General features: G+C 39.2%; 1 protein-coding gene across 7 annotated transcripts in view; it reads right to left on the bottom strand.

Moving 5' to 3' along the window:
* Positions 1–26,204, bottom strand: part of HELQ (helicase, POLQ like) — a 45,700-nt gene that overhangs the window by 10,135 nt on the left and 9,361 nt on the right. For 5 of the 7 annotated variants that reach the window (XR_009448806.1, XM_059666430.1, XM_059666421.1 and 2 more), the window contains 9 exons: positions 23,932–24,029; positions 22,116–22,214; positions 18,988–19,133; positions 16,804–17,043; positions 11,921–12,062; positions 11,445–11,549; positions 7,154–7,412; positions 5,582–5,739; positions 3,062–3,160 (listed from right to left, as the gene is read on the bottom strand). Coding sequence is in view for 6 of the 7 variants with exons in the window: in XM_059666430.1 (XP_059522413.1) it covers positions 3,062–3,160; positions 5,582–5,739; positions 7,154–7,412; positions 11,445–11,549; positions 11,921–12,062; positions 16,804–17,043; positions 18,988–19,133; positions 22,116–22,214; positions 23,932–24,029 (1,346 nt within the window). In the remaining variant the exon portion in view is untranslated. Of the gene's footprint in view, positions 1–3,061; positions 3,161–5,581; positions 5,740–7,153; positions 7,413–11,444; positions 11,550–11,920; positions 12,063–16,803; positions 17,044–18,987; positions 19,134–22,115; positions 22,215–23,918; positions 24,030–26,204 lie in introns of those variants that run through there. The other 2 variants (XM_059666470.1, XM_059666462.1) reach the window with 2 other exon arrangements.

Raw genomic sequence — 26,204 nt, 5'->3', positions numbered from 1 at the left:
GCAGAGGGCAGGCCCAATCCCTAGGTGCAGCCCTGGTCGGGCTCAGAGCAGGGCCAATTGGGGAGTTGGGGTGCCGCTCCCTGTCATTCACAGAGCAGGGCGGATTGGGAGGTTGCAATGCCACCCTCAGTCACACTCAGGGTAGGGCCAATTGGGGGGTTGGGTCACCGCCCCCTGTCACACTCAAGGCAGGGTCGATGGGGAGGTTGCGGTGCCACCACCTGTCATGCACAGAGCAGGGTTGATCAGGGGGTTGGGAAGCTCCCCTCTGTCACCCACAGAGCAGGGCCCATCAGGGGGTTGGGGAGCTCCCCCATGTCACGCACAGAGCAGGGCCGATCAGGGAGTTGAGGAGCTCCTCCCGTCACTCACGGAGTAGGGCCGATAGGGGAGTTGGGGCACCGCCCGCTGTCACACACAGAGCAGGGCGGATCAGGGGGTTGGGGTGCTGCCCTCTATCACCCACAGAGCAGGGTCGATCAGGGGGTTGGGGCGCCGCCACTGTCACACTCAGGGCAGGGCTTATGGGGAGGTTATGGCTCTACCCCATCACACACAGAGCAGGGCCCGAGGGGGGAAGGAGGGTTGGGGCGCTGCCCTCTATCACCCACAGAGCAGGGCCAATCAGGGGGTTGGGGCGCTGCACCCTGTCACACACAGAGCCATAGGGTGATCAGGGGGTTGGGGAGCTCCCCCTATCAGGCACAGAGCAGGGCTGATCAGGGGGTTGGGGTGCCTTCCCCTGTCATGAACAGAGCAGGGCAGATAGCGAGGTTGTGGCCCGGCCCCCTATCACACACAGAGCCGCAGGGTGATCAGGGGTTTGGGCACTGCCCCCTGTCACGCTGATCCCAGTGCTGGGAGGCCTCGCGGCTCCGCTGATCCTGGTGCTGGGAGGCATATTACCCTTTTACTATATAGGATAGAGGCCTGGTGCATGGGTGGGGCTGGCTGGTTTGCCCTGAAGGGTGTCCTGGACCAGGATGGGGGTCCCCACTGGGGTGCCTGGCCAGCCTGGGTGAGGGGATGATGGCTGTTGGCAGCTGGTCACACACCCTTCAGGGTGGGGGTCCCCACTGGGGTGCCTGGACAGTCTGGATGAGGGGCTGAGGGCTGTTTTCAGGCTCGCGGGTGACTGAAGCTCCCAACTGCTCCTTTTTTTCTTTTTCTTTTTTATTCTGGGCCAGCTTTAGCTCTGGCTCCAGCTCTGAGGCCTCTGCTGGGTTCTATAATCGAAACAATGTATAACTCCAGCTCTGAGATCCCGGCTCGCTGAAAGCAGGTTTCTGGGGTTTTGTTTAGCTTCTATATTTATTACAATGTTTCAAAGTGCAGGCTCAGAGGCTGGCAAGGCAGGCGGGGAACGTTGAGTCCGCCGTCACTGAAGCAAGCAAGCCTCATGTTAGTTTCAAGCTGCCTGGCTGCCGGCCGCCATCTTGGCTGGCAGTAAATTTGCATATCTCGCTGATTAGCCAATGAAAAGGGTAGCGGTCGTACGCCAATTACCATGTTTCTCTTTTATTAGATACGATGATACTTTCAAAACATTAAACTAGTAAATAATCCATTTGTAATTAAAATAAATTCACGTCCATACTAGTTTAAATATGCAATTTTCAATTGAATAAACATTTATTGACTGTATTTCTTTTCTTTTACTGCATTTTTATTGATTTCAGAGAGGAAGGGAGAGGGAGAGAAAGATAGAAACATCAATAATGAGCTAGAATCATTGATCGACTGCCTCCTGCATGCCCCACACTAGAGATCGAGCCCGTAACCCGGTCATGTGCCTTGGCCGGGAATCAAACCATGTCCTCCTGGTTCATAGGTAAACACTCAACCAGTGAACCATACCGGTCATGCTATTGACAATATTTCATAAAATGTAACAAAAATAAATTTTGGTGCAAGTTTAAAAAGGTGTATTATTCTAATAAGATTTTGTATATGTTTATTATTTGGTAATATGTTCCAAATTAACATGAGTTTTAAAATATAATTTTGTTTTTATTTTTATTATACAGTTGGTTATAAAAAATTTGTTTTAAGAAATATTTTTATTCAACATTTTGAAGGTCTAAACAGCAGAACCATTTTTAAGGTAAAAGACTTAACCTAAATGTTGTGACAACATGAATATTGAAGTACTATAATATCTACTGATAATTTCATGATACAGCAGTACATGGGACAGTTGCACCATTCAATTCAAATGAGAGTAAACATCATCTTCTGTTTTTCAAAATGAAATCAGTAATATCCATGGAAATTTAAAAGATATAGGAGGGAAAAGTAGGTAGATAATTAGGTTTCAATGGAGTTTGGATTATCAAAGAAAATTAAAAATGAATAAAGTGTATATTATGAGGTGGAAAATGATATTAACTTAAGGAATTTTAAAGCATGTTAGCCAAAGAATTAGTTCCACTTCTCTTAAAGTTAGTGTATGCATTATACACTTGCTTTATGCTTGTTGACTGAACTTTAAAACCCCAAAATATAAAATATCAAACAAATAATATTCAACCTTTTAGAATGTTTTATGTATGTCATATATTAGATTAGAAGTTCTTTGAGGACAACAAACAACACAATCAACAAAAACCCTAAACCTGTCCTATCTCAGAATCTCTGATAGCAAGTAGAATGCCTAATCAAAGTTTTAGAAAATATAATTTTCTCCCTTGAATTGAATTTACTTCAGGATTACATAATATCATGAAAACATTATAAATATTTTGTAATGTAAGCAGTAAGTAGCCTATAAAAAATAAATTAATAAGGTTTACCTTTCCATATGATAATAGCCTTACATGTATGACAGAATATTTTAGAATACAAAGATACAAAAATAGTCTATTACACCACCAACAAATAAATAGTTTTTTTTAAATGCCTAAGTTTCTGCTCCTCAGATGTTTTAAATAATAAAGTGGGAATTTAATTTAGAGAAAAGAAGTGAAACAAAAAGATCAAGTCAACAAGGGAGATGATACAGCAGCATTAATTTTGTTAAATGAACTTAGTTATTTAGGAAGGAAAAAAAAGATTATGGTACCTTCTTGATAGCTTGACCTGATACCTTCTTTCCAATATAGTTTTCAGAGACTCCAACAAGAGCAGCCACATTTTGTTCTGCTGGACTGAGCTGATTAAACTACATAAAAAAAATTAGAGTCATTATATAGGAAAATCTAATTGTACCTTTAAAAAATGCCATTTGAACCAAATCCAGTATTTTCTATGATATCACATTTTCTTGTTTTTAAAGGATATGAAAAAGCAACACATTTTATGTACAAATATTACAAACTTAAAAATATTAAAATATGGCATATTTTAAATATATTTTTATTGATTTCAGAGAGGGAGAGAGAGAGACAGAAACAACAACGATGAGAAAGAATCATGGATCGGTTGCCTCCTACACACCGCCCACTGGGGTTCGAGCCCAGAACCCAGGTATGTGCCCTTGACTGAAATCAAACCTGGGACCCTTCAGTCCACAGGCCGACGCTCTATCTACTGAGCCAAACTGTCCAGGGCTATAGCATATTTTAGTAGAATTACTTAAAGTCATGGTCACAAGTACTGTATAATATTGGAAGGGTGGTTAGGAGAAGAGGGAAAGCTTTTGAAAGTAACTGCATTATATACTACTGGCTAAGAAAACTTACAGGAATAATTTTAAAATATATTAAAAAGAAAGTTAATTTCTTGCAATTAAAAGCTACATACCACTTCTGCCTAATATGTGTTCATGCATCTATCCTGTTTACAATAAAATCATAATAGATTGTACTCTTACCACTTGCTTTTATAATAAATAGGGCCAGGTCCACCTTTCCATAAAACTGATATTCTTTCTCAGTTATCAATAGTACTGGGTCTGATATATCTATCATGCTTGGCTCTGACAGAGCTCTCAGGTAACTAAACTCTCAATCATCAGAGATGGTCTTCATGGTTTCCTTTAGATTCCAGACATCTATCATCTATATCTATACTAATAAAAGGGTAATATGCTAAGTGTCCATCTGACTGGTAGCTATGACGTGCACTGACCAACAGGGGGCAGTCACTCAACGCAGGAGCTGTCATGATGCACACTGGCCATTTACAGAGAAATGGCACCACAGACCTGGCACCCAGAAAGCAACACTTGGCTTCCCCAAAGTGAACACAGGCCCCGCCAGCACCCGGGAGCGACAGCCCACCAAATCGCAGCCAACGCTGCCGAGACCCCATGGCGCAAAATGTGACCCACAGCCTAGCCTAGTCTGGAAACGGTGGCTGTGGGTGCCAGGTAATGATGTCTCATAGCAACGCCCAGCTTCCTCTCCCTAGCAACTAGCCTCCTTGCAGTTTCTTCAGCCACATGACTTGCTTTATAGCCAGGTGCAAACATTTTACACTTTAACCAAATGTTTATGAAGTGTTTTCCTGTGCCTCATCTCATTTGATCCTCATGGAAGTCCTGGAGTAGGTAGATAGGAGACTCGGTGGAATCCTATTTTCTTTTAATTAGCCGGAAAAAGGAGATTTAGAAAGCTTAAAAACTTGACCCAACTGAAAAGAAAAAATGGTGGACCTTGAAAATGACTTTAGGTTTTCTCACTATGCAGAATATAGTCAAACACTGCTGCAGTTAAATATTTTACCCTTTGTTTTCCCTGAGTGATCTACAATAATAATCTGCTTCATGTTGATATTTACTGCTGTGTTGCTGACAATTACCTGAAAGAGAAGTTGGGGTGCTTCACTTGCCAGGAAAAAGTTTAGCTAAATCAGAAAGCAGGTCTAATTAAGCAAGTTTATTCTATATCTATAAAAGGCTAAGTTGACTTGGGCATGCGCAATACATATAAAGCTCTCACTGATGCCAATCGCACACATGTGTTTTGATCTGTCATTGTCGATCATGAATTTGGTTGACACTTCTATTATAGAGAAAGGGCAAATAGCAATATTAAAATATTTCTTCTAATTAATCTCCTTTCAATGTGCACAAATTCGTGCACTGGGCCACTAGTTATAAAATAAAATGCTGTAGTCAACAAGTCAGAACAGTAACTATCTTTGGGAGAATGGAAGCAGGGATGATACTTTTCTTTTTCCACACCTTTATTTTTTTTTGATAATGACATCTTTATATTTAACAGAAAAGTAATATTTAAGTTAAACAAACCAAAAATGCTATTGTCATATTACTATTTTAAAAAATGAAAGAACTAAAGGCCCAATTTCAAACATATTTTTTTTTAATATATATATTTTATTGATTTTTTACAGAGAGGAAGGGAGAGGGATAGAGAGTTAGAAACATCGATGAGAGAGAAACATCAATCAGCTGCCTCCTGCACATCTCCCACTAGGGATGTGCCCGAAACCAAGGTACATGCCCTTGACCGGAATCAAACCTGGGACCCTTCAGTCCGCAGGCCGATGCTCTATCCACTGAGCCAAACCGGCTTCGGCTCAAACATATTTTAATAGAAAAAGTGAATAACTACTTGATAAAAATCATATCATCATTAATAGACTAAGTAGCCTATACTGAAGAACCTTTTATGCTCACCTGTTTGAAGTATATCATCCAATCAGGGTCACACTGAGAAGCCATATCGTAGGGAGTGGTTAGGTAAATTAGATGAAGAAGGCTTTCAAGCACAAGGCCTTCAAGACCTTTCTGCAAATCTCTGTAGAGAATGTCACAATAAGCCAAATCTATAGTTCCTAAAAGATACAAGTATTTCATTTTTCATAATTACCAAAGGAAGAAAGAGGCGATTTTAAAAAAAGTCTTGTTTAGAAGTTACCTAAATATAGCAAACAGTATTCAAAATCTCTTATTATGTACTTTAGCATGGCTATTTGGGAGGTCATTTTGATAGTATCCATCAACATTTAGTAAGTATATACTTTCTGACCCAACTACTCTATTTTTGGGAATCTAACCCAGAACATTTCTACATATACCCCAAAATACATGAATATAGATGTCTATGCAATCTTGTTTATAATTGAAAAAACTCAGAAACTGTGCAAATGTTCATTAATAGGGGAATGGATAAACAATTTAAGGCCTTCATACTATAGATGTCTAAAGTAGTAAAAGAAAAAAAGGTAAATTTAAAGGGATTAACTTGTGCCGAAACCAGTTTGGCTCAGAAGGTGGCAGGTTAGATTCCTGGTCAGGGCACACACCTAGGTTGCAGGTTCAATCCCTGGTCCATCGGGAGGCATATGGGAGGCAACCGATTGATGTTTTTCCCTCTCTCTCTCCACCCCATTATTCTCTCTCTACGTGTCCTTGGGTGAAAGCATGTCCTTGGGTGAGAACAACAAACAAAAAGATGTGCATGACATTTTATAAGAAAAGCAAGCTGCTAAAACATACACTATGATTCCATTAAAAAAATAAACTGTGTGCATATGCAGGTATGCATGTGTGTGTATATATACATATATACATATATACATATATATATATATATATATATACATACAGACATATATAAACGCACATTCATATATGCATACATACACATAAAAATACTTGCAATTGTTAACTGAGGAAGCCCCTAGACGAGTGGAAATGGGACAGGAATCTGGGATTTTCCTTTACATAATTTCTGATTCCTAAAGATTTTTTTTTAACAACAGACATGAATTATTTTTCATTAAGTAAATTATGAAGTGGACATTAAGAAACTATCCACTGCCATACAACAATCTTTAAGATAATATATTATTTAAAAACAAAAGTTTAAACAAATCTTTAACCTATATATATATCTATGTATTATGAGTTGAAATGAAATATACAGAAACTGTTTGAAAAGATATACACCAAATTGTTATTCTTGGTAGGATATTAATATTTGTGTGATTGCTGGGGGAGGGAAGTGTGAGAAGTGATGAACACCTTTTTCTCTATATACTTCTGCAGTATTCTAAATTACTTGTAATTTAAAACATTTTTCAACTTTTTAAAGTTTATAAGATTAATGTTATTAATATGAAATTACAAATCTAATTTAAAGTAACAGAATGTCTACTTTTTCCAATGCATTTCCTCAGATTTTGGTAAAGTAAGATTTTAAAAAAAATTTATTTTAGGTAAAATAAAATTTAGGTAAACTACTACCTTTAAAAGAAGCTCGTCCCAACTTTGTGATATGAAAACTATACTGGAACCATTCTTCGGACTTATAACTAGCATCTTTTTGTGTAAGTCCGTTTTCTGTCAAAATGGTGTCTTTTTGTAGGAGTCCTTTTTCTGTCAGGTATCTAAGTGATTCAACAGTTATTTCCCAGAGACTTTTTTCTTTCAACAAAATCTTTTGCTGAACGCCAAAAAGTGTACCACTCATAAAGTGATATATGTCACCAAGATGTGTTGCAATCTGAAACAATTCAGGACATCATTGGAGCATTTTCCTTAATTCAAGACATCAGTTTGAATGTACTCTAATTAAGATGATAATTCATTTCTATACCTCAAAGATATTTAAATAAAAAAGCAATATAAAATCTACATAGTTGCATATATAAAGGTAATTTTATAATGGCATTTTAAAATTAACAAGAGAAAACATTTTAAGGAAGAAGACAGTTATCATATTCAAACTTGTTATGAAAACATCTATACACACACACACACACACACACACACACACACACACACACACACACAAACCATCTTAGGTCTTTTTGAGTAATTTTTCACAGTATCTCCAAAGCTGTGATCTGTTTATTCCTCAACCAATAATCACTAATTCCCACTCTGCCTTCTTCAGAAATCCTCTCATCACTCCTTTTCAGCCACCAGTGAAAACAATCTAAAAATTGTATTTAAAAAGAAATAAAGAAACACATGGAAAATACAACTGAAAGTCTCCAGTGAAACAAGATCAGGCAATATTTTCCCTGTATATTACCTAAAAATAAATAGTTTCCCATCTCTTTTTGTCTCATTTCTATCTTCTTTTCCTGCCTTTTTCTCTCTCCTCCTTTTATTCACTATTTAAAACGTTTAATGGCAATCATCAGTAATACTTACTCAACCCTTCATTTGTTAATTAGTTGTAGAGTTGACTCTGAATTAGAATAATTTTATATTATGCAATTTCAATGATATCAGTATGTTATACTAAAATATAGTCAGTCAATAAGCATATTTCTCTCTCACAATTCTGAAAATATTTCAAATGGAAAACTTTAGTCATTTCATATTAAACCAATATAAGGGATAACAAAAAATATTATGGAGCACCGATATTTCTTATTCCTTCTTCTCTTAATATAGTATTCAATTAGGCTAAAATTGCACTTTTAAGATTCTATTCTAGAACTGATACGCAGTTTGTAGATTATCAATGTAGTTTCTATATTGTTTTCTACTTGGTTAATTACAGTTAACCCTGGGGATTAAAAAAAAATAACATTTACTTGATCCTTCTAGCTACCACCATGTTCACTTTCTACCCCTCTGTGAAAAACTTTTAGACATAGTGATTTAAACCCACTGGGCTAGCCTCTGCCTCTGGCCTCCACAGCCTCTCAAAGCTGGATTCTCCACTGTTGCCGCAACCTGGAAGTTCAACCATACCCATTTCCAAAGTCAATCCATTAATGAATTCAAGCATTTACTGACACACAACCACATGCCAGGCACTGTGTTAGGCACTGACATTTAGTGACATGAAAATAAATGTGGACCCTGCTTTCACAGGGCTTACATTCCAGGGGGGTACAGTGTGTAGTTCCATGAAGTATACAGCAGACTGACTGGATTCAGTGGCACATGGAGGCTTTCCTGAGGAAGGACCGGTTAAGTGAAAATCTGGAGGCTGGGTGGGAGTTAACTAGACAAAGTTGTGGGTGACTATAGACCGCATGAAAGGTTAAGAGCACTGGTTTTGTATTTAGATAAAGCTGAATTCAAAACTTGACTTTGCCACTTTGTGGCAGAGTAACATTGGGCACAAAGTTAAAATTTCCTTAAGAATAATTCTAAAAAGGAAGTTTAACTCAGGAGTAAGCTTAAAAAAGAGAGCTAATTTCTATTCTTAGTAAAAGAGTATTTTCCTGTCATGCCTTTTTTTTAATGTTTTTTAATTTTCTACCTAATAAAGGCTATAGTTATCTCATAAATGTTTAAAATACCTAGAATGGTTACAGGACTATAGATGAACCTACTCTTAAAAAGGGCAGAAATGCTGGATTATCCCATATCAGGACCCGTTTCTTCACAGCAATTTGTGCATCCATAGTATCCACCAAACTCTAATATTTGTAAGTGATGCCCAGTTATTATGTTGATTTCTCATATTTGTTATAACTCAAAGATTAAAAATGCACATATAAATCCAGATTCAGATCTATCAGGTCGGAGAACCAAGATGGCGGCATAGGTTAACATCGGAGTTTGCTGCTTTGAACAACTACTTCAAAAGTGAAACTAAAAGACGGAAGGGACATCACCCAGAATCACAGGAACGCTGGCTGAGTGGAAGTCCTACAACTAGGAGGAAAGAGAAACGCACACGGACACTCAGAGGAGGCGCAGTGCTGAAGTCAAATTCTGAGGTGCGGAGTGCGCGGAGCGGGCTGGCGGCGGAGGGCGTGATTGTTGTTTTCAATCGGGAGGGAGTCGCAGACTCTGAGCACCAGATCCAGGCGAGTCTTTAGGGACCCAGACTCAAACGGGAGAAGCGGGACTGTCTGGCTTCGGTCAGAGCGAGTGCAGCTTTCTCTCCGAGCTTTGCAGCGGGTGCTGGGACTCAGAGAGGCAGAGCCCCTGGGGACAGGACTGAGAGCCGCCATAACTGCTCTCTCCGGCCCACCCTGTTGATCCTGTGCGACCCGCCCTGCCCATGCCCTGCACAGAGGCATTTGCCGGATAGCCTCAGGCAAAGGCTAGATTAGCACCTCCCTAGAGGACAGAAGTTCTCTCACTTCTGACACAGCTGATTCTCATAGCCACTTGGCCTGGAGGTCAAACCCTCCCTGGAATTAGCCACAACAATCAAGATTTAACTATAAGACTTCGAACAAAGACCACTAGGGGGTGCACCAAGGAAGCATAACAAAATGCGGAGACAAAGAAACAGGACAAGATTGTCAATGGAAGATATAGAGTTCAGAACCACACTTTTAAGGTCTCTCAAGAACTGTTTAGAAGCTGCTGATAAACTTAATGAGATCTACACGAAAACTAATAAGACCCTCGATCTTATATTGGGGAACCAACTAGAAATTAAGCACACACGGACTGAAATAACGAATATTATACAGACGCCCGACAGCAGACCAGAGGAGCGCAAGAATCAAGTCAATGATTTGAAATGCGAGGAAGCAAAAAACATCCAACCGGAAAAGCAAAATGAAAAAAGAATCCAAAAATGCGAGGATAGTGTAAGGAGCCTCTGGGACAGCTTCAAGCGTACCAACATCAGAATTATAGGGGTGCCAGAAGATGAGAGAGAGCAAGATATTGAAAACCTATTTGAAGAAATAATGACAGAAAACTTCCCCCACCTGGTGAAAGAAATGGACTTACAGGTCCAAGAAGCGCGGAGAACCCCAAACAAAAGGAATCCAAAGAGGACCACACCAAGACACATCATAATTAAAATGCCAAGAGCAAAAGATAAAGAGAGAATCTTAAAAACAGCAAGAGAAAGAAACTCAGTTACCTACAAGGGAACACCCATACGACTGTCAGCTGATTTCTCAACAGAAACTTTGCAGGCCAGAAGGGAGTGGCAAGAAATATTCAAAGTGATGAATACCAAGAACCTACAACCAAGATTACTTTATCCAGCAAAGCTATCATTCAGAATTGAAGGTCAGATAAAGAGCTTCACAGATAAGGAAAAGCTAAAGGAGTTCATCACCACCAAACCAGGATTATATGAAATGCTGAAAGGTACCCTTTAAGAAGAGGAAGAGGAAGAAAAAGGTAAAGATACAAATTATGAACAACAAATATGCATCTATCAACAAGTGAATCTAAGAATCAAGTGAATAAATAATCTGATGAACAGAATGAACTGTTGATTATAATAGAATCAGGGACACAGAAAGGGAATGGACTGACTATTCTTGGGGGGGAAAGGGGTGTGGGAGATGTGGGAAGAGACTGGACAAAAATCGTGCACCTATGGATGAGGACAGTGGGTGGGGAGTGAGGGCGGAGGGTGGGGCGGGAACTGGGAGGAGGGGAGTTATGGGGGGGAAAAAAAAAGGAACAAATGTAATAATCTGAACAATAAAGATTTAATTAAAAAAAAAAAAGATCTATCAGGTCACAGACTGTTCTTTTCCACATCAAATTAAAGTTAACATTTTTTTCATACTTTACAATTTTCATAACTATTTAACCTCTATTATCTTAGGTAACAGTAAAAAGATTTTAAAATATTAAAATATACCTTCAAACCAATCAATGAGAGAAACAATGTTTGGATTCCCTTGGTGAATTCTTGAACAAGATGGCTGTAACAGTTTTCCAATGGTCTGCTTATTAACTCCAATGCCTACAAAAGTTAAAGCAGTATTAAGTTTTGTGTTTTTATAAAAAATAAATGGTGTTCCATATAAAATTTTAAATTTTTTGCATATCTTATGGAGGCAGGGTAAGATAAAAAAAAAACAAAGACAAAAAAAAGAATGTAGAGTTGGACATTCAAAAAGTGCTCATGAAAATAGAAGACAATTAGGAAAAATGCTTTTTATTGTTTGCCTAAATACAAAAGTATTTAAACTACTCTAATTTTCAATCATAGAGAAGGAAACATTATTTAAAGAAATGTTAATAATTAATTTTTAAAAGATGATCTCATAAAAGTGGTAGACCAAAGTCCAAAAAAAGACAAAACAACCAACTAACAACTAGACTGAGTGTTACCTGTTGCTTGTCTTTTTCTTGCAATATAAGGATACTCTCCCCAACAGAATCTATTCCAGCACGGCCAGCTCTGCCAATCATCTGTTTATATTGACTTCTCTTTAAAAATTCCTTAGCAACATAGGGGGCTCTCAAAATAACTCTATGAAATTGATAAAATTAATTAAAAGTTATATTCCATCTATAGCGATAGCACTTATTTTTTAAATTCTTAATTTCATTATATCTATGTAATATTAAATTTAATAACATATTAACTTAAAATAATAGAAAACTAGTATTTACCAAAAATCTATGATGTCCTAGGTTCTTTATGTACATTATCTGTAATTCTTACAAAACTCCTTGTAATTATATATATATATATATATATATATATATATATATATATATATATATGAGGGGCTAATTGGTTTATCTCAACCCACAAAATTAGTAATTACCAGAAACATAATTTGAACTTAAGTCCGCCTAGCTGCAAAGCTTATGACCAATCCACTTCAGCAACAGTTTTTTTTTATTTTATACTCCATAAATAAAAACTCTCACCATGTACCACCAATATATGCAAATTTATTGATGAATTTAAATTGTTGTCAACTATATACAATTGCAGATTTCAACTGTTTTTGACCTATAAACAAGTTGATTTCATCCTGCTCACAAATATAACAGTCTGTAGCCAGCTTTTCTGTTAAAAGATGAGAGAAAAATCTATGGTATTTGCCTATACTGATTAACCATCTCCTTTATTTATAAATCTCAATGAACAGCCAAGATTAACATTTGGGAAAAAAAACTAATGATGTAACAGAAAAACAACAAGAACATAAAGAAAAAAAAGTCTGATAGAAGCAGATAATACAAAACTTAAAGAACTTAAATTCTACTAAGTATCTATAGAAAATCCTCGAGGGTATTGTATTCAAAATCGACAGCAGACCTTATTTTAAAAAAGAGCAATAAAAGAAGAGAGTGTCTGGAAATTAAGAAAAATATTTAAGTTCATTTTAAAAATTCAATAAAAGAACTGAATAATTAATAAACATAGTTAATGGGATATAGTTATATAGAAGGTAAAGATTGCAAAAATGTATGAGAAAAGAGATAAGAAAACTCAATCTAGAAAGTTCCAACTCTGAAATTACAAAAGCTGAGAGTGAGATAATGAAAGGAAAAAATAATACAATAACAAAAAAATTACTCTAAGATTATGAAAGGCATAAAACTTTAAATTGAAAACATATATCCAAGTGCTAAGTCCTAAGAATAAAAAGTAGCTAAACTGGGATGGTTGGGATTGTAGAATTAGTTTCCAGGGTTCAAACTTTGGCTGTGGAACTCATTTGCTGGGCCTGAAGTTGGGCAAATTATTTCATTGTTCAGCACCTAAGTTTTCCCTTCTATAAAATGTGGATAATGAAATATAACCTTTCTCGAAGAGTTGGCGTGGAGATCTATTAAGTCAATGCATGTAGAGGTACTATGGCATGAAGGAGGGGGTGCAATAGCTTGCAATTATTATTATACGCTATGACAGAATTTTACAGTTAAAGAGACAAGTTTAACGGATCTGGAAAGAGAAAAAAAGTGAACCTACACAAAAACAAAAATGAGCAACATTGGCTCCTAAAAAACAAGAAACAATACTGAAGTTGCCATGGAAAAAAATTGAACCTAAAATTCTAGTAAGGTGTTAAAGTGTGAGGCTAAAATAAAGACATCTTCAGCTATGGAAAGACAAACTTTTTTACCCCAATATACTAGTAGTACTTAATAATTACTCAAGGGTGGCAAGAAAAAAAAAATGAATCACAAAAGGAAGATGTGGGATACCAGAGGCAATGGTAATCAAAACATAAACCAAGGATAATATACAAGTAAGTTTAAATAGTTACTGATTATAAAATGAAAAATATAAAAATCTGGAACTACAATTTTAGTTAATTGCAACATACATAAGGCAGTATAAGAGGATATATAAATGGCAAAACTCATGTACAAGAGAATATAATTATTAATTCTACAATGACAAAAAAAACATTTTCATTACACTGCTAAAATTTTAACAGTTGGAATAAGAAAAATAGAATAGCCCTGACCAGTTTGGCTCAGTGGATAGAGCGTCGGCCTGCGGACTGAAGGGTCCAAGGTTCAATTCCAGCCAAGGGCATGTACCTTGGTTGCGGACATATCCCCAATAGGGGCTGTGCAGGAGGCAGCTGATCGAGTTTCTCTCTCATTGATGTTTCTAACTCTCTATCCCTCTCCCTTCCTCTCTGTAAAAAAAATCAATAAAATATATTTTTTTAAAAAAGAAGAAAGAAAAATAGAATATAGCCCTGGCCAGTTTGGCTCAGCGAATAGAGCTTCGGCCTGCGGACTGAAAGGTCTCGGGTTCAATTCTGGTCAAGGGTACATGCTCGGGTTGCGGGCTCGTACCCCAGTGGAAGGTGTGCAGGAGGCGGCCAATCAATGATTCTCTCTCATCATTGGTGTCTCTCTCTCTCTCTCCCACTCCCTTCCTCTCTGAAATCAATAAAAAAATGTTTAAAGAAAAAGAAAAAATAGAATATATATGTATGTGTGTATATATACATATATATATGTAAATATACACACACACACATACACTAGAGGCCCAGTGCACGAATTTGTGCACCAGTGGGGTCCCTCGGCTTGGCCTGTGGGATGGGGCCGAAACCAGCTCTCCAACATCCCCCGAGGGGTCCCAGATTGCAAGAGGGCTCAGGCCAGGCCAAGGGACCCCACCGGTGCACGATCAGGGCCAGGGAGGGACGTGGGAGGTTGGCCAGCCGGGGAGGGACCGCGGGAGGGCTCCAGGGTGTGTGCAGCCAGTCTCGCTCAGTCCCAATTGGCCGGACCCCAGCAGCAAGCTAACCTACCTGTTGGAGCGTCTGCCCCCTGGTGATCAGTGCATGTCATAGCGAGCGATTGAACGGCCTTAGCATATCATTAGCATATTATGCTTTGATTGGTTGAATGGACAACCAGACACTTAGCATATTAGGCTTTTATTATATAGGATAACTTCCTGTTTTTTTTCAAAAACCAAATAACAGAGGTTGAAAATAAAAGAATGGAAAAAGATATACTTGGCAAAAATAATGTAGTCCTCATATTCAAAGTAAAATCACTAAGTTAGAAAAACTTATATTGATAGAAGGTATAATTTAACAATAAGATAGTTGGAGTAGCCCTGCTGGCATGGCTCAGTGGTTGAGTGTTGACCTCTGAACCAGGAGGTCATGGTTCGATTCCTGGTCAGGGCATATGCCTGGGTTGTGGGCTCAATCCCCAGTGGGGGGTGTGCAGGAGGCAGCTGATCAATGATTCTCATCATTGATGTTTCTATCTCTACCTCTCCCTTCCTCTCTGAAATCAATAAAAATATATATTTAAAAAAAAGGTATTTAGAGTAAACTTTTTTTGTTTTTAATCCTCATCCAAAGAGTCAGGATATTTTTTCCATTGATTTTTAGAGAAAGTGGAAGGAAGGAGTGGAGAGAGAGAGAGAGAGAGAGAGACAGAGAAATATAGATGTGACAGAGACACATTGACTGGCTGCCTCACACACCCACCCTGACCAGAGGTTGGATGGGACCGGCAACCAAGGCACAGCTCTTGATTGGGAATTGAATCTGCAATCCATCAGTGGGCATGCTGCTGCTCCAACCACTGAACCATGCTGACCAGGGCTGGCCAGGGCTGGAATACACCTTTTATACCTAAATAGTTTTGAAATATATGCACTTCTAGAATGCAAGAAGGAGAAATTGACAACTTCACAATTAAAATGGGAGACTCACACACCTCTCTGAAATGGACAGATTAAGGAATCACAAAGAGTAAGAAAATAAAGGAGCTGGTAACATGATTAATACCTGTGATCTCATTGAGATACAGCAACTGCACACTCAAAAGGAAACACATATTTTTTTTAACTCACGGATGCTTTATAAAAATTGACGATTTGTTTGAAAAACTTTTTAAAGTCACAAATTCTAAAGAACAGAAATCAACTATGTAGTCCACAGCTTTAGTAATAACTGAAAAGGTAATCAATGATATCTACTTTAAAAAAGATATTAGACCAGTGATGGTGAACCTTTTGAGCTCGGCATGTCAGCATTTTGAAAAACCCTAACTTAACTCTGGTGCCTTGTCACATATAGAAATTTTTTGATATTTGCAACCATAGTAAAACAAAGACTTCTATTTTTGATATGTATTTTATATATTTAAATGCCATTTAACAAAGAAAAATCAACCAAAAAATGAGTTCGTGTGTCATAGGTTCGCCATCACTGTGCTAGACTCAAGAGTCTTTATGGATGAGTTCTCTACAAGGAAATACCTATGTAAAATAAACTCTTTCATATGATAAAAAATGGTGGAAAGCTTTCCAACTGTTTCTACCCAAGCAGGATAATAAACCTTGACATCAAACCAGATTGGTCCCATGTACAAAAGGTTGCCCAGGTTGTGGGCTCAATCCCCAGTAGAGGGTGTGCAGGGCGCAGCTGATCAATGTTTCTCTCCCATCATTGATGTTTCTATCTCTCCTCTCTCCCTTCTCCTTCCCCTCTCTCTAGAATCAATAGAAACATATTACAAAACAAAACCAGATTTGGAGGGCACAAAAGGAAGAAGGAATTTTAATACCAGAAAAGCTACTAATATTGTTTTTCATTAAATATTAAAGGAAATAAACCAAAGGATCTACTCAGCAAATACTTAAAAACAACAACAACAGAACAATAGATTCTCACCCACTACCACGAAAGGATAAAACAACAATGAAACTGGTAAGCTAGGAATTGAAAAGTTTTGAGCCTGGTCAACAGTGACATATATCTCACCTTCGAGCTGGTAGGTTAACACCTGCTGCAAGGGTGGATGTGCAGGTCAAAAGGCAGAGAACTCCTGTGGAATAAGCTTCCTCCAAGAGCTTCCTTTCATCGCTCATTAAACCACTATGGTGATAAGCAACTCCTAATGGGATAGTGCGCTTTAAAACAGGACACAAGTTGCCACTGCTGATACTCTTCAAGTTCTTAATTACCTCCTGTTTTTCTTTTTCCCTGTGTTTCAGATAGTCCCTAGGAAAAAAGATCTGTTAGAAATATGAACCCTGATCTTATAGTGACAAAGTGCCTATACTTTTGATTTCAGTAGATGCATGTAAATATTCCTTTAAAAATATTAATTTTAGTTATATAAGTACAAAAAATGTTCTTAGAATTTTGATTCTGATTTCACAATTAGGCAGTCTCTTTCAACTTTTTTGTGTGGATCACAGAGCACTGTGAAAATTTGAATAAAGCTAAGAAAAATCACACAAATATTCACATAAACACAATATTTTGCATTTAATATCAGAGGGTTCATGGACTTCCTGAAGCTCATTCCTGTACTTTCTATGAATCCTTGGATACCAGGTTTGAGCCCTGCTCTAAATGTTAATTTTTTTTACTAGATCATATAGCTTTATTGAAAATGATTTGTTTTATTTTAAGTAATAAATTCTCTTCTCTTAAGATGGAAACATATATTATTAAACCATCCACACTATATGACAGTCTGGACACTAGCATTTTAGAAACTTCAATATTATCTTACAATGTCTCTATATCTAGAAGCACCTGTTATTTTAAGAAAAGAAAGAAAAACTGTGTAGAAATAACTACCAAATGGCTGTAAAGCAACAACTTCTAAATACCAGTAGCAAACACATATCATCCAAAATATAAATAAAATACACACAGCCCTGTGTTATTTTGGTCTGTTTCATGGAAAGAATAGAAAGCTCTGGCTGGTGCTCACTGAAGAACACCAGTAACTGCATAAGAAGTTGAGAAATGGAGGCAAAGAGACAAAAGTAGAACAATGAAGAATTGGGAAGAAAATGGTCAAGAGTCATCAGTGCAAAAATTAGAAGTGACAGCTTAGTAGAGCAGAGGACTTTCTGCTGCTCTTTGCCAGCCAGTGTTCAAGGTCCTGAGAAGGATGTACAGGACAAACACTTCTCAAGGCATTACGTCTTAAAAGCAGTGAGAATATAGATAATCAGCATATAATTTTAGAGAAGGAAGATGTTATTTATAACTGACCACAGAAGATATGATTGTATGAAGAATGGTTGTGGGAGAACTTGAGATCTGAGCTGGGTCTTGAAGAACAGGTGTTAGAAAGGTGGCAATGAAGGGGCAGGAGAGTGCATTCTTGGCAGAGGGTAAAGCATTATCAAAGGCTTGAAAATGGTAAGTTCAAGGCATAAACAAAGAAGGTAGCAGTCCAGTTTGGATGAATCACAGGGTGAATGAAGAGTAGGAGAAATAAGAATGGAAAAGTAAGTTAAGTCAGATTTTAGCCTGAATTGTAAGCTGAGAAGCACTGAGGTATCATTTCTTAAGGAGATTTATGATCAGAGCTTTAGCTATTGTCAGGAAATAGTGAAAAAGGTCAAGGGATTAAGAAGTACAAATTGGTAGTTACAAAATAGTCATGGGGATGAAAAGCACAGCATAGGGAAAACAGTTAATAATATTCTAATAACTCTGCCCAGCTAGTGTGGCTTGGTGCTTGAGTGTCGACCCATGAACCAAGAGGTCACTGGTTCGATTCCTGGTCGGGGGACATGCCCGGGCTGCAGGCTCAATCCCCAGTAGGGGATGTGCAGAAGGTAGCTGATTGATGTATCTCTCTCTCCCTCTTCCTTCCTCTTTCTCTAAAATTAATATAAAACATATTAAGAAAAAGAAAAGTTCCCTATTCACTGTGTAGCCAAGGTTGAGAATCACTGATCTAAACCACTGTATTAGCATTCTCTTACATGTAGTCTTGAAATTTTTCTCTGGCTATTTCACATATGTGAATTTCATAGTTAAACTTCCTTCAAGGTTTAGGCCTTCAGAATCAAGTAGAACAACTTAAAACAATGTTCTGCATGAAGTAATTAGTGCTCATTGAATAAACAGAATACAGAACATGCAAATTATGACAAAAATAAAATAGAACAAAATATTTTTAGAAGATTAACATACTTGCTTAAAAATTTGCATATCATTTCTGCTACATTTTCACAGTTCTTCTTAGTGGGACAAAAAACTAAGCAGGAATTATTGGGAATAACTTCTGTCACCAATGCTACCAAGTGATCAGGATCCATCTTTTTCAGAGCATCAGAATACTGCATAACAAGACACAGCAACAAGGTAGTTAGCAATGATAAAAGTTTTGAAGGTAAGTAAATCAACCATAATCTGAAGTTCTGATTTAGTAAATCTGATCATTTAAAAGAAAAAAATGAAACCTATATTACGTATTAAAATGTTAATTATCACTTTTCTCTTATGGTATTAGGATTTTGTGAGGTATATTTGGTTTTAAATTAAAGAAGTGAAAACACTGATGCTATTAATAACTCCACTGCATGCCCATCTTCACCAAAGCAGTACAAAATATGTCTAGAGAAACACAGATTGATCCTAATAATGGTCAAAGGACTGTGCAAATAAGATTTATCTTTAACTATTACTACTAGTTTTTAAAAATATAGATTCAATCATATATTACAGTACATTTTTAGAAATAAAAAAATTATTTATCAAGCAGACATAAGGAATTCAAAGAACATGAAGAATGTAAAGTTATTTTAAATCTCCTTACTTCCTTTGACTTTCTGAAAACTATGAATTAGAATTCATAGAGTTCTAAAACTATAGTAAAATCCTTTTCTCCCCTTTTTAATATCCTTCATATATTATTGAACATTAACATAGTAGACATTAAAATTTTCATATACCAATGTCTGAATTAAATAGCCCACAAATGTTTCTTTTTGCTGTTGTTGATAAATGAATGAACACTTAAGGGAGAGGTCTGCAAATTTTCTTGGTTCATGGAGTCCCAAGGCTAAGAAAATAACCATTTTTATTAATTGGGGAGTTAGGTCTAAACAACCTAATAAGTATATATTTCCTTGCAACTTAGTAGCTGTCTGCATAAATAATATACATCAGGTGAATAAAATATACACACACACACACACACACACACACACACACACACACACACACACACACACACATATATATACTAGGGGCCCGGTGCACGAAATTCGTGCACTGGGTGTGTGTGTGGAGGGGGGGGGAGTGTCCCTCAGCCCAGCCTGCCCCCTCTCACATACTGGGAGCCCTCAGGCGTTGACCCCCATCACCCTCCAATCGCAGGATCAGCCCCTTGCCCAGGCCTGATGCCTCTGTCAGAGGCGTCAGGCCTGGGCAGGGGACCCTCATTTCCCCCCATCACTGGTTCTGCCCCCAGCCCAGGCCTGATGCCTCTGGCCCAGGCGTCAGGCCTGGACAGGGGACCCCCAGACCCCTCCGATTGCTGGCTCTGCCCCTTGCCCAGGCCTGATGCCTCGGCCGAGGCGTAGACCCCCATCACCCTCCGATCGCCTGATTGGCCCCTTGCCCAGGCCTGATGCCTCCGCCAGAGGTGTCAGGCTTGGACAGGGGACCCCCATCTCCCCCCAATCACTGGCTCTGACCCCCGCCCAGGCCTGAGGCCTCTGGCCCAGGAATCATGCCTGGGCAGGGGACCCCCATCTCCCTCTGATCGCTTGCTCCACCCCGTGCCCAAGCCTGACGCCTCTGACCCAGGCTTCAGGCCTGGGCAAGGGGACCATCATATCCCCCCAATCCCCGGCTCAGCCCCCCGCCCAGGCCTGATGCCTCGGCCAGAGGAGTTGACCCTCATCACCCTCCAATCACCAATCACCGGATCGGCCCCTTGACCAGGCCTGAGGCCTCCGGCAGAGGTGTCAGGCCTGGGCAGGGGACCCCCAGTTCCCCGCGGTTGCAGGCTCTGCCCCTGCCCAGGCCTAACGCCTCTGGCCTAGGCGTCCGGCCCAGGCAGCGGGGACCCGCAGCTGCAGCAGCCCCGCGATCGTGGGCTCCGCTTTAGGCCCAGGCAAGGGACCCCTAGCTCCCGGGACTGCCAGCTTTGACTGTGCCCAGCTCATCGCTGGCTCCACCCCTACTTCCTGCTATCACTGGCCAGGGCGGCAAAGGCGCCTGATTCTCCGATCATGGCTGGGGGGCAGGGCAAAGGCTCTTAGCTCCCCCCTGGGTTTCCGATCACTGTCAGTGGCAGGGGGCTTCTTCCTGCTTTCCCTTTCGCCTCCCTGCATTGTGCCTATATATGCAAATTAACCGCCATTTTGTTGGCAGTTAACTGCCAATCTTAGTTGGCAGTTAATTTGCATATAGCCCTGATTAGCCAATGAAAAGGGTAGCGCCGTACACCAATTACCATTTTTCTCTTTTATTAGTGTAGATGTAGATTTAGCCTGTGGGTGTGGCTCAGAGTTTGAACATCCACCTATGAACCAGGAGGTCACAGTTCAATTCCCAGTTAGGGTACATGCCTGGGTTGCAGGCTCAATCCACTCTGGGGGCAAGCATGAGGCAGCTGAGCAATGATTCTCTTTCATCATTGATGTTTCTGACCCTCTCTCCCTTTCCCTTCCTCCCTGAAGTCAATAAATATAAATATATATTTGTTTAATCTTTATTGTTGAGAGTATTACATATGTCCCCTTTTTTATCCCATTGACCTTTCCCATCCCCCTTCATCCCCCCAGGCCTTCACCACCCTATTGTCTGTGTCTATGGATTATGCATATACGCATATGAGTTCATTGGTTGATTTCTTCCCCCCCAACCCCACCCTCCCCTGCCTTCCCTCTGAGGTTTTTAAAAAATGTTTATATAAACCTTAAATAACCACAATGGCCCACTAATGAGATGTGTGAACAGCTGGACACTGCAGTATTTTGAAGCTTAGAATTGGACAAATGTAGTTATTACCCTTATTTCCTGACCCATATTGATTTTCACGTGGTTTTTGCTTATAGTAACTGCAAGAAACCCCCCATATTCACAAAGATATGATATTATAGAAAGGGATATAGTGTTATCTAATGTTGAAAATAGAAAATAACTACCTTGAACCAGTAGTTTGTATGGTGTCCAACAGATTTCAAGCATCAGAGGTTTCTCTTAAAAACCTAAAATATTCCATGGGACTCATGTGAACGTTCTGTGGTGCCCCAGGGCTCCTGGACACAAAACCTGGGGATCTCGGGTTCAGGGGTCATTAACATTACCTTATAATTAAGCAGACGTGAAAAAGTCATGCCATTTTCAGCTTTGCTGTCAACCTCATATATTGCATCATTTATTTTCAGATATTCTTTTAATTCAACCTTAAATTAAAGGGACATTTGCAATTAATAACACATACAAATTCCTTTTTTCAGAGTTACAAATTTTGTAAAATATGTTGTAAAAATACCTATGCAAATATTTTAGCTTTTCTATGGTCTGTATACGAAAACATGCTTTAACTTAAAAGTACTTTCTTTACCATTTCTTTTTTTTTTTTAAGTATCTTTTTGCTCGTAAGTAAAATTAGGGAGTAATATCCTTAAAATATACTTTTCAATTGAATAGCTACATGTCTAAAAAGAAATCAAACACTTCCTTATTTTTCACAAGAAGTACAAATGAGTTAAATGTTCACACTTTATCTTTTATTAAGGAGTTATTTCTCAAGATTTAAAACTTTGTTCAATTAGTCATCAGTTTTCAATCTAACTGCCACATTATTTTTAATTTAAGTTTGTAGACAAAAAGTTTGTAAACATATTTCATTGCATGTTCAAAAGAATAGCACCTAATTTGACAATTAAGGTAATGAAATATACTTAAAATTTTTCTTTTGTGATGCAAATATAAAAACATCAACTTTCAAATTAAAATTTGGTGATTCTCAAAAATCATTTTCTGAAAACCCATTTATAGACAGAACATGCACACTAGAACTGCAGACAGATACATTTATTTACTTTCTTCAAGGATTTTGGGAATACTATTACTGGGGAGTTTAAATTTAAATCTATGTGAAACCTAGATTTATTTTAAAAGCATTATAACCATCAAGTGTAAATATTTTAACTTTTAAGATAACTTTTTTACTGTGTTAATAGTTCAAAACATAAATTACTAAATTTTGACTGAGTGAAAATTTTTACTTTATAGAATAAGTAGACAAATAGGATGCGTCTGGAAATTTTCATTCAATAAATATTCATTCATTGAATATTTAGGCCAGTCACTATTCCAGGTGCTGCAGATACAGTTGTGACCCAAGCCAAGATCCCTGACCCCAGAGTTTACATTCTCTATAAATTCTTATTAGCATACTAGGGGCCCGGTGCACGAAATTCGTGCACTGGGTGTGTGTGGGGGGGAGTGTCCCTCAGCCCAGCCTGCCCCCTCTTACATACTGGGAGCCCTCAGGCATTGACCCCCATCACCCTCCAATCGCAGGATCGGCCCCTTGCCCAGGCCTGACGCCTCTGGCTGAGGCGTTCGGCCTGGGCAGCGGGGACCCTCAGCTGCAGCGGCCCCGCGATCGTGGGCTTCGCTTTAGGCCCAGGCAAGGGACCCCTAGCTCCTGGGACTGCCAGCTTCGACCGTGCCCAGCTCCCATCGCTGGCTCCACCCCTACTTCCTGCTATCACTGGCCAGGGCGGAAAAGGCACCTGATTCTCCGATCATGGCTGGGGGGCAGGGCAAAGGCGGCCCCAGGGGGCTCTTAGCTCCCCCCTGGGTTTCCGATCACTGTCAGTGGCAGGGGGCTTCTTCCTGCTTTCCCTTTCGCCTCCCTGCATTGTGCCTACATATGCAAATTAACCGCCAATCTTAGTTGGCAGTTAATTTGCATATAGCCCTGATTAGCCAATGAAAAGGGTAGCTCGTACGCCAATTACCATTTTTCTCTTTTATTAGTGTTGATAGCCATGGTGAGTGGAATTATGGCCCTTCACTACTCTATAGAATTTTTTTATTTGGTACAATAGCTACTTTTGTTTCTAAGTAAGATGATACATAACTACAGTGCAAACTTCAGGTACATACTGGCCTGAACTGACTGGTGTAATATTCTGCTTGAAGGAATTCTTGCAGGTCTTCAACATTGTTCAAAGTTGCACTCATACCAATAATTTGAGTTGTTTCTAAAAAAACAAAAATACCAAAGTATTGAAAATTTTTTATTATTTATTATATCATAACAGTAATTTTAGCAACCTTTTTTGGTTCTAAATTTTTCCTAAGTGATTTGGGAAAGGGGTGGGGGGAGGTAAGAAAAACACAAATATATTTTCAGATTATTAATTTGGCAATCAAAAAATGAAACTCTTCCCATATCAAGAAGTAGGATCTTTATTAAGACTTCTAAACAACAAAAATGAGTATAAAAATGTGTGCTGATGACTGTCTGGGCCGTCATCATGAAGAGTTATGACAGGTTCCACAGGTTCGGCTGTCCACAGATGTGCAGTGCAGGATGCAGGACTGAATGGGGGATGACCTCATACCACATGAAAAGTTCTTTATGCGATCTTGCTATCGGATTAACTTTACTTTAAAATAAAGGTGGAGTGCAACTCATAAAGCTGCATGACTTCCTGGGCAGCTCAAAATTGCTGCTTTCCACAGACCAGCTACTGAATCCAAAAAAACCCACAAAACCCCAAGACGTCTTCTTAGCAAATGCTTCTTCATTGCCGTTGTGTTCTGTCTTGAATTTTACCACACAAAGTAGTATCTGAAAGAGGAATGTTGCCCCTTCCTACTCCCTCAGGGTAGACTATGAAACTGAAGAGGTGAACATGTGGCCAAATCAATGAAAGGTTGTGCTAAGAAATTTGGGATTTATGTAGAAACAAAGGGAAGCTATGAAGAACTGTAAACAGTAAAATAAACTAATAGGATTTGCCTTTAGGAAATATCATTCTAACTGCACTAGAGAAGATGGATTTGGTGCGGGGTATGGCAGTGATCAAGGCTGAAGGCAGATGAGAGAGCTTTCTGTGGTAATCTAAGTAAGAAAGAATGAGGCATTGAGCTAAAGATTTAGTAGTAAAGGACAGGAAGGAGAGAACTTAAAAATATATTGATGAGATGGACCAGATAAGATTTGGTTGCTGACAGAATGTACAAGAGTGAAGACTGTAAGATTCTGGCTTGGCTGGCTGGCTGACAAATAGTGGCAGGAAATTCAGACTGAAGAATGGGTGTGAAGGAAACGAGTTAGACTTGGACATGGTGAATCTGAGCTGTTCACGGGATTTTCAAGTAGAAGTGTCCAGCTGGCAGATGATATTATGCAGAAGAGAGTCATAAGCTGGAAATACAGAGGGGGAGCCATCACCACACAGGAAGCACTTGAAGTCATGAGTGTGGATGAGAATTAGCAGAAACTGTATGAAGAAGGGAATAAGAGAAGAGCCTAAGATGAATCTATGGTAACATCAATGTAATAATAAACATGCTCAGAATGAGGTGTCCCAAGAAGGAAAAACTAAAGAGGTTCATCACATTTAATTATCTATTAAGTATAAGGCACTGGTGATAGAAAGACAAATATATATCAACTAGAGGCCCAGTGCATGAATTCGTGCACAGGTGGGGTCCCTCGGCTTGATCTGTGATCCGGCCGATCCGGGCCACAGGAGGTTGGCCCGCGGGGGGAAGGGGCTGTGGGAGTTGGATGGCCAGGGGGAGGGGCCGCAGAAGGTTGGCCGGCCGCGGGAGGTTGGCTGTGGGAGCGCACTGACCATCAGGGGGCAGCTCCTGCATTGAGTGTCTGCCCCCTGGTGGTCAGTGTGCATCATAGCAACTGGTTGGTCATTCCGGTTGTTCGGTTGCTTAGGCTTTTATATATACTAGAGGCCTGATGCATGATATTCACGCATGGTAACTTGGCCCTCACAGCCCTGGCTTCGTCCAGAAGGTCGTCCAGAAGGACGTCTGGAAGGTCATTTGACTGTCTGGTCTAACTAGCATATTATGCTTTTATTATAGATAGATAGATAGCAAACACATGTCCATTATGTACAGGTACTATGCTAGATGCTTTACAAAGATAACTCATTCATCTTTACAGCAATTCAGTGAGAAGGTTCTATTACTATCATCCATTTTTGAGGCATAAGGAAACAGAGGCACAGTTACTATAGCTTGCCCAAGGTCATGTATGTAGTTAAAAGTGAGCCAGAATTCAGGCGGAGATGGGTGGATGGGCGGGAAGAGATTAACCAAAGCACTTGTATGCATATAAGCATAACCCATGGTCACAGACAATAGTGTGGTGAAGGTCTGGGGCGGGGGTAGGCTAGAAGGGGTTA

The sequence above is a fragment of the Myotis daubentonii genome, chromosome 1 (genome assembly GCF_963259705.1).
Source record: "Myotis daubentonii chromosome 1, mMyoDau2.1, whole genome shotgun sequence".
Taxonomy (NCBI): domain Eukaryota; kingdom Metazoa; phylum Chordata; class Mammalia; order Chiroptera; family Vespertilionidae; genus Myotis; species Myotis daubentonii.
The sequence above is the reverse complement of the archived record's forward strand: the minus strand, read 5'-3'. Positions and strand labels throughout refer to the sequence as shown.